The sequence below is a fragment of the Pyrus communis genome, chromosome 9 (assembly GCF_963583255.1).
Source record: "Pyrus communis chromosome 9, drPyrComm1.1, whole genome shotgun sequence".
NCBI lineage: Eukaryota > Viridiplantae > Streptophyta > Magnoliopsida > Rosales > Rosaceae > Pyrus > Pyrus communis.
This window is the reverse complement of record NC_084811.1, coordinates 5,757,542-5,772,465: the sequence shown is the minus strand read 5'-3', so window position 1 is coordinate 5,772,465 and position 14,924 is coordinate 5,757,542. Positions and strand designations below refer to the sequence as shown.

At 38.7% G+C, this 14,924-nt stretch overlaps 1 protein-coding gene across 1 annotated transcript; it reads right to left on the bottom strand.

Annotated features, from left to right (window-relative positions):
- Nucleotides 1-11,637: 11,637 nt before the first annotated feature.
- LOC137744892 (phloretin 4'-O-glucosyltransferase-like) lies at nucleotides 11,638-13,618 on the bottom strand. Its single transcript, XM_068484705.1, has one exon. The coding sequence runs from the start codon at nucleotides 13,228-13,230 to the stop codon at nucleotides 11,806-11,808; it is 1,425 nt and encodes a 474-aa protein (XP_068340806.1). The 5' UTR covers nucleotides 13,231-13,618; the 3' UTR covers nucleotides 11,638-11,805.
- Nucleotides 13,619-14,924: the final 1,306 nt, after the last annotated feature.

The following is a 14,924-nucleotide window of genomic DNA, read 5'->3' as shown; positions in this document are numbered from 1 at the left end:
ATTTAACGGTCACACCTCGACTGCCATCGACAAAATAACGCTCGACTTGATAACACCACCAATGGTCTCAAAGCAAACGTTCACAATATTTAGCGACCCGTCTCTCTTTAACAAGATTTTAGGTTGACACTGACTAATGAGATTAGGCGCGGTAACTTCTGTCGAGTAGCAAAAAATCTGATTCCACATCCCGAGATGAGGAATCAGAGAAGTTAAGTCAAACTAGGCCGCATCTTGACGATACACTGTACAAGTTCTAAAGGAGTTGAAAAGAAGTCCTATACCCCAGTAGAGGCTATTGAAGTGCAGATTGACAACTCTACCTCAACCAAGAAGACGCCGAGCACATATTTCTTGACCTTAAGCAGTGGTCAGGCCACATCAGTAACTTAGTAGAGGCAACGAACCCCAACCTAGCCGAATGCACATCCAAGGTCTGACCAGACGAATAGCCGCACTCAACCATTTGCCCTTGCGATCCACCGATCGACATAAGCCTTTTTCGTGACTCAATGGAAAATGACCATCAAGATGAATATGAAGCGAGTACGTGAAAGCATTCAAGGAGTTGAAAAAGTACCTGACATCACTTCTTTACTATCCAAGTCGGAAGCAACGGAAAACTTATTTACATGCTTGACGGTATCTAAAGCAGCAATAAGCTCTACCCTCATACAAGAAGAGCTGGGGGATTGACTACCTATATTCCATAGTTCAAAAGCTGTATTCGATGTGGAAACTAGCTACCAGAAATTCAAAAGCTAACTTTGGTGACAATTGTTGCAACCTGGAAGCTCAAGTTATACCTTCAGATGAACGCAGCCATCCTCCTAACGTCCTATTTCGCCCAATCCAGATGTGCGACGATAAAGGCACAGACACTGGATGACACAAAGTTTTCTGACAAACGCATTAACTCAGCTCGAAAGGCGCGCCAGGGGCAGACGAACACAGAAATATGCACTCGGAAGTAAGTTTTGTCCTCATCACCCCAGAAGATTCTACATAGAAGTAACCTGTACCTACAGTAGAGCATCACCTCATGCTGCTTGTCACACGGCCCCAGCTAACCCTTGCTCTGTAACTCAACTGTAGAGTAGCCCAATACCGGTAATTAAGCATCGTCTTTTGTTACACGTAACGCGGCTCCCTGCCATGCCTATCTTGCATCACGGTTCCCGATTATAAGAATCATAATCCGTGGCTCTTCGCTACGCCGACTCAAGCTTCGTAGCTCTTTACCGTGCCGATTATGTCTGCGGCTCTTTAAACTTCAAAGTAGAATACGAGGCTTTACCAGCATGCTTTCAGATGACGAAAGACTTGGCAATGAAAAAGCTCGCAATTCATTCCGATTCTCAGCTAATCACCAGCCAGACTATTAGGGAGTACACAACAAAACATCCAAGAATGACGTAGTATCTAGAAAAGGTACAAAGACAACTTGAGGCATTTCAAACTTTCACCTCACTCAAGTTTTGCTGGTAGACAATGCCCACGCAGACGCGCTAGCCGGCCTAAGTTCCGCCCTGGACCATCAGCTCAAACGCTGTATTCTAATGAAGTATCTGGACAAACTAAGCATAGAGGCAGAGCCAATAGCCGAGGTGTCACATGTTAGTTCAACTCTGAACTAGCAAGATTCCATTATAGACTACTTGGTCAATGGCATACTCCCCACATAAAGATTGGAGTCTAGAAAACTCCAAACGAAGGCAGCATGCTACTACATGTGGAACGACATTCTCGTCCAAAGATCCTACACTGGACCACATCTCTGTTACCTAGCGCACCCCGATGACTTAAAGGTTCTAACTTCAATCCATGAAGGTATTTATGGAAATCACTATGGAGGCCGATCATTAGCACAAAAAGCTCTTAATGCAGGTTACTACTGGATTACTATACATAAAGACATTAAGGAGTTAATGCAAAAGTGCGACAACTGCCAACGCTATAAAGTGGTACCAGTATTGCCTGCCAGCGAACTACACTCGCAGATGAGTCCATGGCCGTTCATGCAGTAAGCAATCGACCTGGTAGGGCCTACATCGCCTGCTACTAGAGGCAGAGGCATGATAATCATGGCAATTGACTACTTCACCTAATGGGTGGAAGAAAAACCTATGACAATCACAACTCAAACAGACATAGAGCGTTTTATATGGATGAATGTTATCAGCCGGTCCAACATCCCTCAAGATATCGTCATAGACAACGGCCTGCAATTCATAGGCAAAGATTTGGCGAAGTTTTTCTAGAAATATGGCATCAAGCAGCATATGTCTACACCAAGGTATCCCTAAGACAGCTGGTAGGCCGAGACATCTAATAAGACAACCCTCAACTACCTCAAGAAATCCCTATCAAGCAAAAATAGAAAGTGGCCAGACAAACTTCCTGGTGTTTCATGGGCGTATCGCACCACCAAACAACGAGCAACCGGTGAAACTCCTTTTTCATTGACATTCGGTTCAGAAACAATGATCCATCTGAATGTCATCGTGTTGAGCATCAACACTTTATTGCCAACCATTAAGCAGAACAGAAAGGAGAGGCCACAAACTTAGACTTAGCAAAGGAAGAACACAAAAAGGTTATCATTTGCGTTGCATGCTACCAATAAAAGCTCATCTCTAACTATAATAAGATGACGAATCTAGCAATTCTAGCCCAAAACTTGATCCTAAGAATAGTCATCATCACCGCCTGACAGGAAGGCTCCAAAACGACAAATCCCACATTTTGTCATCACCACATGAACCTTGTTTAAGCCTATCAAAGTTCGAAAACTTAAGCAGCTCAACAAACAAAACCTTGCAGGCTTAGGATTATCCAGTTGTTATGCAGTTTCTATCTTCCAGCAAAGATACAATTCTTTGAAAATTGAAAAAGTCATTCACAAACCTAGCTTGACTATATGCCTACAAAAACTGATCACCTATGCTTCTCATTGAAGATCGTGCCATTTTTGGGACTTATCGCAGGAACTGTACCCCATGGGGACCAACTATGCTTTTTAGTGTGAAAGGGTGAACTAATTCCCCAACACTCATTTGGGTTTGCTTTCTAATGTGAGAGGGTAAACTAATTCCCTAACACCCATATGATACTGCTTTTCGATGTAAGAGGGTAAACTATACACTCCGAATATCCAAACGTGGATGGGTAAGGCTGTCATGATGTAACTAGGAGCACGATGACTTGCAGCGAGATCCCTAAAATTAGATACAATGGTCTTTTTGAAGGCTTAGCTAACTAAAAGATTTTTGGTCTTTAGCCTAATTCCCGGGGAACTGGGCCTTAGAGACGGAGGAGGCACATTACGTAGTATGCCATATAGACGACTGCCTAGGAACCCTAAAGTTGTTACTGAGTGCACTAAGGTAGACTATGGTTTCTAGAAGACTGCCTACGGCTTGCCCTTCGAGTAGTAAGCCGTATTAAACTTATACAACCACACATTTTTATGAAAGGTTAACAATTAGCGTGCATATATGAAGCTCTATCCACTGCCGACATGCTACGATGTTAATAAGCTTTATCTCTGCCAAACGCGGAATGATCACTCAGATCTACACTGATTCCTAAAGTGTTGTGGTACTTGCTACGCAACCCACGAAATTGGTTACATAAAGTGCAAGGTGTTCTCTCGGACCTTTGCCTACGAAATTCCATACAACCACATACTTTTGATACTGAATTTTAGAGAATTTCATGCCCCATAAATCTTTAATATGTTGTGATGTAGGCCATACAACTCAAAGGATTGAAGAAAGCCAAAACTAACACCCAGATGTTCACACGGACTTGTCTTATTATGTAAGTAAGGCATTCAGCTGCCAACCTTATAGCTAATTGCTTTGTAAAGGTTATACTCCAAAACCTATGGCTACGTATGCTACGTAGGCTTGTCTGCTTAATAGAAAAACAGCACACCTGCTGCTGGTTTAGAGGTCAAAGGTTAGGTGTAAACAAAAGAAGCGAAGGAAACAAGTTTATCAAATTTTCTGGAAAAATTGATAAACAAATAGCAAAGGTCGATGGAGTTCAAGCAAAGCAAAAAGCAACAAGGAAAATAAAGAAAATCCTAAAGGTTACCTAGAAGACTACTTTTCAGCAGCTTGGACATCCCACGACTACTCGGTCGCCACACCTTCAGCAGCTGCCACACTTTCAGCAACGGTATTATCCTGTGCTTTACCCCCTACTGCCCCAGCCTGAGCACCAACTTCTCCGACTACTTCACCAATGGAATCCTCGAAAGTAATGGCAATCAAGTCTTTTGGAGAAATATAGAAGGTCGCGAAGTTTTTACAACAAACTCAAAGTCAAATGCCCTACTGAAGAAGATGATCTACATAACCCAACTTCTAGAAATTGGCCTGAAATTGAACAAGTGAAGCCTTGAGTCCAACCTTCTCACTCTTTAGTTACTCATTATCCTCAAGCAGACCAACACGGGCACGCTGCAACTCATCCACTTCTTTCTTTAGATTTTCGTTCATTTTTAGCACACCTTGGAGTTTCAACACTTGGGTTTAAGCTTATTGGCAATCTTCTGGAAGTGGATTACTTGATTATAAGCAGTAATCAACTCTTCATCCTTTCCGAAGGTAACAGAACGAAACCAGGAAACGACACGTTCAAGATTTTAAATATGAGGTATCTAACGACTAATCTCTCTCTCTACACTTTCAAACTTAACTTGGATTATGTCAAGCTTAGTTCAAGTCAACGATCTCCTGGCGAGCGGTCTCAAGATGTAGAGAAGTGTGGATAGAGATATCGGACCCCTTCAAAGTGACGAGCTTAGACTCCAATTTTTTTATCTTTTCGGCAGAAGAATAAACCTTAGCTAGCATAGACTTGGCTGCTAGAATTGCATTATGGCAAGTATAACAGTCCTCCTATATTGGGTCGTATTCTTCGTAAAGGAACTTAGGCAAACAACCCCTCTAATGCCATCAACAAGTTTAGCACACGCGTTCATGTATTTAAGAAGATCAGGCTTCAAAAGTGCATATATATCAGCAAACTTTCCAGAAACAAGCTTGGTGGATTTCTCATAACTGCCCAGGCGAGCAGTTTCCTCTTTCTCAGCAGGCGAACCAATCTCAGCAGCAAAAGGAATAGGCCCAACCCCACTTTAGCAGCAGAGTCCACCTTATCAATCTTCGTAGTAGCAAACCTCTCCAAATGAGAACCAAACTTAGCTCCTAGCAGACGTCTTAATACAGACTTCGGCTCTGAGGGCATGGTGGAACATCTACGCTGAGCAATCCTATCAGCAATCATACTTGTCATCTTCGGCATGGCAAACGTCATAGGGTCAGATCTATCAACCTTATTTTTCTTCCCCTTTGAAAAAAGTCAAGTCAGTCATAAGCTTCTCAACAGTAGGCGGACCTTCACGAGCAACGGAAGAAATCTTCAGTTTTTTCTCAACCGGCATCTCTTGAGCTGGTGGGGAAGATTTCTTCTTTCCATCTTCATTCATAGCAGGCTCCACGACAGTGATCGGATGAGCCAATGCTTCAGCCTTAATCCATTTTATCTCCTCTCTCGAGGGCAGCACACCTTCTTCCTGGCAAAGAGGACTAAGCAGCCAACGCCATTCATGATATTCATCTGGGATACCTAAAACAATGTGCACTTTCTTTATATCTGGATAAGTCTTGGAAGTTGAGCCAAATTCTGAATTTACATTGATAGAACAGGACAATTAGTAAATCAGATAGTAGCTCAGCAAAAGCACGGAGCAACCTAAAGATCAAACAGTTTATGACGAAACCTCAGCTGCCCACAAGCCAGACTTGGCAACCTAGCTTTCTTGGCTCAACCAAACAGCAAATGAGCTCAACCCAAGTTGGTTTTTTCCTTATTACTCTCTCGGATCAGTAGGCAAAGGGCCTACATGCCTATCATTCCAGCAGCTCAGGAGGCCCACGACCTCTTCATTCCTCTTAATTGCCTGCTTGGCCCGCATCAGGTCCAAGAACCCAAAGGGCTTGAGCTATACGGCTCGCCCAGTACTGCGCCTTAGTGCCTCAGTACTGTAGTCTATTAATATTTTTCTTCACTTGTAAGTGAGATGTCATTAATTTTGAATCTCGTGAATGGTAAGTTTGACCCTTAGTGTAAATATATTGTTGCATAAAAACATTGACAATCAGTAAAAAATTAACTTTCAAATTTAATTGGACGATATCAATATAAGATTTGCATTAACTTTACGACATCATTTTGAATATTGATAACTATTTTTAATAAAGTTACATAATCATTAAAGTTTACTGTATAATAATGACTGAGATTATAGAAGGATAAAGTTTATTACGTACACACTATGAACATGATCATTACACCATGAACTTCTTGTTACAACATAAATATAAGTTTTTTTTCCTCTTTCATTAAACTTTAAATAAAATAAGAATTCACAAAAAAAACCCACCCCCGTAATTAACTTTTTTTTTATAAATATATTATTATTATTATTTTCTGTTGTTTTCCAAATCAAAAAATCAAAAAAGCCAATTGCCACGTGCGTACACATGTGGCAAGAGGCTAATGTTTTTTAATGGTGTTACAATATGACGCTAGCATTATGTATGAATTACAAGAAATGTAGGCTAACTAGTGTGATAATACATAATTGACGTAATTTTAGTTCCAAAAGATTGTTATTATTGTAACAAGGTTGAGTTTTACATTGTGGACGTCATATTATACTATCAAGTTATAATCTTATGTATAAACCTAATTACATTACAAAAACAATATTCATTAAATTAATACCGCTTTAATTAAAAGATATCGTATACTAAAAAACTGAAATGTACCAGCATATGAAAATAAGAGTACCAATAAACTAGAACGACTTGGTGAAGAAAATAACATGTTGAAAACTGCGGTAAGTGTACGTTGAAGAGTCATCCTCCATAGAAAGTATGACATGATATATTATTAATTATAAATTCAACACGTTGGGCTGTGCAGATGATTAAAGTTGGGATAATGTTGATGTATTTAGTAGTGGACCATTGGTATTAGACTTTGAACTCTTAACATTATATTCTCTCTATTACTCGCCTGCAGTGGTAAATATTTATGTTGTAAAGTATGTCTACTTTTGGCATACAAGAGGTCATATAGACGTCCCTCTATAGGTTTGGTACAGGGAAGCATATTCCACACTGGCCCTCTTGTTATATATAAAGATATGAATACATAGTAATATAATGTAAGGGTTGCATCACGAATTTCTTTGCTGAGTTAGATATGAACCGCTTGCATGATTTTTATGTACAAAAATATTATGTATGTATGATTTTGATTATATAAAAAGATTGAGACATATGACAGCAGAATATAACATCAATATATAGTAATTAATAATAAAGGAAATTTAGCCATAAATCAATAAAAAGTTTACTAATTAACCATATATCAATGCATAGGTTTTCTTTTGGACTTAATCAATGGACTATTTACATTATTTTAGTATAAGTCGATAAAGAAAGCCCAAGTTACTCTAAGCCATTATAAAATTATATTTTTGCCCAACAATTCTCCTTTATTCACTCGAAGAAGCCTTGTGCTCAACAGAAGAACTATCGAGCGAAGGAGCCTCGCGTTCAACAGAGGACAATCGCACCAGAGTTTCAATGGCGACCGAATTTTTTCTTCGATTTTAACTGCAACTTTAATCATGATGCTTGGTTGATGCATACGATTCAAAATCTTCTAAGATTTTCAGTTTTCTGCTGTGTTTGGAGATCAACCATACTTGGTGTTTGGTAAATTGACGTATGTGTTTTTTTTTTTTTTTTTCCGATTATGTTCTATGCATTCAATTGTTTCCGCGTTTTCTCTTTGTTTATTTGCATTGAATTGATTTAGTTTTATGATTTTGTACTAAATTTGAATTTAAATTTTTCAAAATTTGGCTTTGCCTATGGTTGTGGATATGATTTGATAATTTGTTGCTCTGAAATTTAAGCTTCTTAGAATTCTCAGTTAATTACAACTTTGGTGTTCGTTGGGTAGAGTTTTGGTGCTTGTTTGATTGTGTTTGAGTGTTAGTGGCATCTTTTCAATTTCGTAGGAACTTCATCGCAGTGTCTGTTTATGTTTTCTGTTAGTAATTTCAGTCCTTTTGTTTTTGTTTTAGGATAATGGAGGTTTGTGTGATTGCAAAGTGTACATACAAAATGGAAACTGTGTTGTTTCCTGTTTCACGTAGTTCTTCATTTGTTGACGTTTGCAAAGTGATTCGTTTGAGGTTTAAGGCATTGTATACGAGGAGTTTCATGTTAGGTATTCGCGGTCGGATTATTCTAATTGTGTACTAGAAAATGAGAATGACTTTGATATGATGTTGGCATGTTTGACAATAGCAAAGCCAAAATCAGTTGATATATTGGTAAAGGATGTTAGTGTGTGTAGTGAAGTTTTCTCAACGGGTAATGATCTAGTACAATGGAACGACGGCAGTTCTTTATTGTGTGCTACAAGTTCAAGTTGCAAAGATCGCAATAACTTCTTGGGAAGGTCAAAGACAGCTAGTAGCAAGGCTTTGTTGTCTAATGAATGGTTGCATTATATTCATCACGTTGGGAAAAAAATTGAGGATGGGGTAGAAGATTTTCATATAAAATTGTGTAAGTACGCTCTTGAGGCAGGTTTTAGTTGTGTATATTTGAACAATGACAAAAGTTGTGTCATTGTTGTGTGCTCCAAAAAAAAATAGTGATGGATGTGGTTGGCGTGTTTATGCTTCCCAAGGTCAAGCTACAGGTTTCTTTGTTATCAAGACACTAAACAATGTCCATACATGTCGCAGTCAGATCTGTGAATCTAAGAGTAAGATGATGAGTTCTCGAGTTGTGTCTTCACTTTTTGTTGATAGGATTCGTGCAAAACCAGGACTAAAACCGATTGAGATGATAAAAAGAGTTTAAGGAATATTATGGGCTTGATATTTCTTACCACCATGCGTGGTTTGGAAAAGAATTGGCAAAGCTGGAAGTTCATGGTGATGAGTCTAAATCATTTAATGAGTTAACTTGGTATTTGGAGGCTATTAAATCAACAAATCCTGGTTTTGTTTGTGTCCTGGAATATGATCCATTGACTCAACGCTTTAAACGCTTTTTTGTCTGATTTGCTGGTTGTATAGCGGGATTCAAATCTCTTTCCTTTGTTGTTTATTAATGCAACATTCTTGAAGAGTAAATACCAGTTGCACCTTATTGCAGCATGTGGAAAGCAAGGAGATCAAGGTAGGATTAAGCAATATATTTTTTGTTTATGTTGTACTTGTTGAGGCTTTTGGCTTAGGTTTATTGTTTTACAATATGAAGTAGAAGTTTAGGGTTGATTTAGAGTTTAGGGTTTTAGAAAGCTTAGTAAGGGTTGAAGATGGAATGGGCTTTTGGTGTAGGGTTTTAGAAATTTTGGGGTGGGGTGGAGCTTATGGCTTAGGGTTTAGCTCGTAGGCTAAGCCATAAGCGATTAAGCATATACGTTGCGTTTTCTTTCAAGAGATAATTTATTTGTTTTTATCCATTATTATATTGTTATTTACTGTTTTGTTATAGGATTTTTTCCTCCATCTTTTGGCATTGTTGATTCCGAGACGGAGGATAATTGGACCTGGTTTCTTCAACATTTGGCTAATATTTTGATTCCAATGGGTAGAACGATTACTTTTTTCTATGATCGTCAACCATGACTATTAAATGCTGTTTCAACGTTTTTCTTGGCTGGCCTCACTCGTATTGCTATTTCCATTTGAAACAAAATATGTCAATCAAGTTTCCGAAGTCAGGCTATGGTCAGACGCTCCGAACTAATGTACTAAATTTTTTTTCAACATGTGCATATGCTGTGACTGAAGTCGAGTTTAATAACTTTATAGATCAATTGTTGAATATAGGGAATGATATTTAGTACTGACCTTTCTAAAGAGCATTATTCTAATGCTTGTTTTCAAGGGATGCGCTATGGTGAGATGGCTAATAGTTTAGCAGAGTCATTCAACAATTGGATTCTAGAGTTTTAGAATTGCCTGTGTTGCCTTGTTGGCAGGCATTCAAAAGAAATTGATGGTGTTGAATGCTCATCGTAGATTGGAAGCTGAGAAGTGGACTGAAATTCTTTGTCCGGAGATGGAGAAGACTTTGAATGGTGCAATAGAGGTTGGTAGGTATTGGTCTATTCACCGTTTAAATGCGACAATTTTAGAAGTGATTGAGGATTGGTCTGTGATGGTTGATCTAGAGTCAAAGACTTGTTCTTGTCGTCTTCGGCAGATTGATGGGTTTCCGTGTGAACATGCGTTGATAGCCATGGTATCAATACGAGCATGTGAATATCCCGATTTTTCCTGTACCAACAATTGGGAAAGGATTGGACAATGATGGTTTAGTTGATCAAGATCAAGTTGTGCTCCCTCCAATTACTAAGCGGCCTCCCGAAAGACCTGTAACAAAGAGGATCAAAATTTTTTGTGATACGAAGAGAGCCTTGAAGTGCAGTCGATGTGATTTGGTGAAATTAAGGGCACAATAAGAAGACATGCATGGCAGTTATTAATTGAATTTGAATTTTCAGTTTATATACATTGAGATACTTGTTTCCTGGTTCAGTTTTTATCATTTGAATTTCGACAATAAAATGTAGTGTGCAGTTTTTGCTTCTACTTTTGTCTTTGGATTCAGACACTTCGCTTCAGTGTCTGTTTCCTAGTTCAGTTTTTACCATTTGAATGGAGATACTAGAATGCAGTTTTCATATCTTACTTCTGGTTTCACCTTTGGATTCAAACACTGTAATGCAGTTTCCGTTTTGTACTTCTGTTTTTGCCTTTGGATTCAGACACTGTGTTGAAGTTTCCGTTTTGTGCTTTTGTTTTTGCCTTTGGGTTCAAACATTGCATTGAAGTGTCTGTTTCCTAATTCAATTTAAAGGCTTTGCTAATTTTTTTGATATATTAGGTCGTATTTTTTGCACACTTTAAAATTTCTCCACAACTGGATTTTCATAAAGAAATTTCTCTTATATAAATGTGGTTTTCAAGTCATTCCTAGCATTTTTGTTGCAAGTTACATTAAAACAAAGTTGCACCATATATATATATATTAATAAAAATTTGAACTTGAGTGTAGAAGGGAGTGCACATTATTCTAACTAATATTCTTATTTGCAATAACAAAGGAGACAACTGCTCATTTTAAAAGTAAAATAAAAAAGTACATGTGCATGCAATATATATGACGAGCAATACTTGGGTATTCAAAGATGAGTAGGAACTCCAACTCAAAATTCTTAGTGTTTTAATCATGGAGCTTTGTGCTTATGATCAGAACCATTAATACTATGAATCATATCGTAAAGATCATCTCTGCAAAAAAATAAATTAAAACTAAAATCGTTTAGTCAATCTATTGTAGCAAATATATAGACGGTTCATAATGCTTTTACCAATACCGTTCATTTGTTTTTAAATAGTTTGATGACTAAACGACCTTAGTTTTAATTGAATTTTTGCAGAGATGATCTTTATATGGTATTTATAATATGAACAGTTTTAATTATAAACATGAAGTTCTATAAATTGACAACGAACAATTTTGAAAAATTTTGAGTAGAAATTCCTACTCATCTTTGAATAGCGAAGTATTATAATTCCAAAAAGTCGACCAGTTGTGTTTACGTAGCCGTCTAAAATTCTACATATATATAAGCTACTACCAAACCAAGAAACAGAAAAAAGGACAGCCATTTGTTAAGATAACATCAATCCATCTGATCCAAGAAAGCCTTGAGATTCTTGTCCGAAGACCCACCTTCACTCACAGCCTCTCTTGCCAAATCTTTCCATTTCTTAGCATTCCTTCTCATCTCTTCACCAATCTCCCCACTTTCCATGACCAACTCCAAACACCTTTTGAGCTCCTCACCCGTAACAATCCCCTTCTCATTTGGTGTCACCCTCACTCCTGTCTTCCAAGCGTCCTCTATCAACTTGGCATTCGTTCCTTGGTCCGTCCACTGAGGAAACGCCACAACTGGCACCCCCGAAGCCAAGCTTTCCAAGCTTGAATTCCACCCACAATGTGTCACAAAGCAACCCAACGAAGGACTCGACAGAACCTCCACTTGACTACACCACGGCACTATCCTACCTAGCTCTTCCAATTCCTCTCTGCAACTCAACATCTCTTCTTCTTTCTTCGCCTCATTATCTTCTCCCTTCTTCTTGACTTTATCTCTAATAACCCACAAGAACGGACGGCCGCAATCCAACAACCCTTTGGCGATTTCCTCCATTTGGGCCTTTTCCAACACACAAATGCTTCCAAAGGACACATAAATCACCGACCCTTCCGGCTTCAAGTTCAGCCACTCCAGGTACGGAGAGTCCTTGGATTTTTGGAGAATATCGCCTCCAAATAACTTGTCCGATGGATCCTTGCCGTCCAAGAAAGTGGTCGGAATCAATGGCCCGACTCCAATCAAATTGTACGTTTCAATTGCTTTTAAGGCTTCCGGTTCTAGTGCATCGAACGTGTTCACTAGAATGATAGGGTGGGTTTCTCTCTCCGGCAGATCCATATGTTCTTGAAGCAACGGGAGGGCGAAATTGTACGGATTTGTATCCACCATGAAGGAGGGAAGGTCTCGGCTTGTAAGAGATAGTGGCAAACCTGGTAACTCTATTGAATATGGAAGGGCATCGTTCGTACCAGAACTAGTATTATCCCGGATGATATCTTTGTACCCGTTAAAGTAATAATAGTAGATGTCGAAAACCGTGGCTGGTTGAATCCAAAGCAGCACATTTGGGAGGTGAAGTTCATGCGCCACGTCCGCGGCCCAAGGGAGAAGTATTGTGTAGACTAGGCAAGTGTAAGGGTGACCCTCGTTTGCACTTGAGACTACAAGGTCGGTGATGGCTTGTGCTCCGCGGCGCCGCAACTCCGAGAAGTAGTGGTCTATGTTGTCGCCGGGCTTAAACCCGTCGTCGTACCCATCAGAGAAGGGCGCATAAGTCAATCCATCTGGAATTGAGCCATTGCCTATGCGATGATGGGCTGAGAGACTGGTAATGAAGGTGACATGCGCACCTGTAGTGTTGATAAGACGCTTGGCGAATTGGAGGGAAGGGTTGATGTGGCCTTGAGCCGGAAATGTGACAAATAGAAAGCGGTGTTGCACCATGGCAGCGTATGCGATTGCGGAGGTGCGCGGTGGAGCGTGGAGTTGTTGGAAGTAGAAAAAGTAGGTACGTAGTTGACTGGTGGAAACTTTGGTGCTGTGGGCTTATTAGCTTAGTGAAGTTGAAATTCTTGTGGGAGTACGTATTCAAGGTGGGGAATGCGGTGAGAGAATGGCACGGCTTAAATAGGGGTTTTGGGGCAGAATTGTGACGTTTGTGGTGACGAATTGAAGGCGCTGGAGGCAAAGCAAAGATGAGAAGGACACTTGTGATTTGTGGTCTTCTCGATCCATGCATATAATATTATGGGTAAAGACATCCTCATTACATATTTATATCATCATTTGTATCATCTTTATAATAATGATAAGATCCACATGTTTTGGTAAGCCTTACCTTTGAGAGATTGTACAAAATGTGGTAAGTATAGCATTATTCCTATTTATATCATATTTTGTAAATTATATGAAATAATTGTTGATGACTTGATTATTACTTAAGCGTTGATTAACATGATTATTTTTTATTAATAACACCTCACATAACATACAAATTTAATTTAAAAAATTAGTCTACCTAACATTACTCTTTTAAAATTGTTTTCATTAAACTTCGAAGCACATCACATGGACTAAATCCAATCTAACGTGGTACAATAGACAAATTAATCCATCACCGAAAAACTGATAAATACACATGCGAGTGTTTGATTTGTTAGTTTAACTAATTATTATTTCGATCTGGTTTGGTTGGCCGAATAATATATTAGGCCTCGTTAAGTTAGGCTTCGTAATCGTAAGTCAGGCCATGAATAATTGGGTTCATACTAAAGAGCCTATACGGTTCATCATAGATGTGAGCAACTTGACCTTGAAGTCTTGTCCTCAATACTAAAAAAAAACTCAGGACCAAGACACGATCTGATGGTGGCACGCTCTCCCGCACCCTAAAACTAAAGTCCTAAAACTAAAGGGACCAAATTTGTTTTTTGTGGTCCTAAGTCAAAAAGAAGCGTGTTGAAAAATCTCACATCGATACAATAAAAGAGAAAATAACAATTTAAATATCATAATTTTACTCCAACTAATATTGAGGTTTTTTGTGATAAAAACTTCACACCTATTAAACTGTGCAAGTGCTAATTAACAAGTTTGAGACAATATCGATATTGTTGGAAGTAGATCTTTATCCTGTTTTTCTGATAATTTGACAAGGTGAACACACATATGCCCCATATATATGTCGTAATTTAGTACGATATGAAGCGTAAAATAATAAGCAACCAAATAGTTTTGGTGAAATGGAATATGAAATACCTCAACCGTGGGACTTATACTCTATTTTATATAATCTATTGTTTTAGATATCTTTCATCTTATAAGTACATTATCCTAAATTCCTAATCCTGCAAAGATTCCTAGTCAGACTAACTTCCCTAATTAAGCTAGATGGTTGTAGTATTGTCTCCAATCAAGCATGCATGATGAGTGCATGAATTCGCTTGCTATTTCTCATTAAGTTCATAGTACATAACATGGACTAGTAGGTTTGACGTGGTCAGAGAGACAAGCGAATTTAGTGACCACAAACTGATTAATACACATACAAATTTTGGACTTCTCTAGTTAAGGGCCTAGGGCCCCGTTTATCATATGCCGAATTTGATTTGTCTAGCTGCATCACACTAAAATTGATT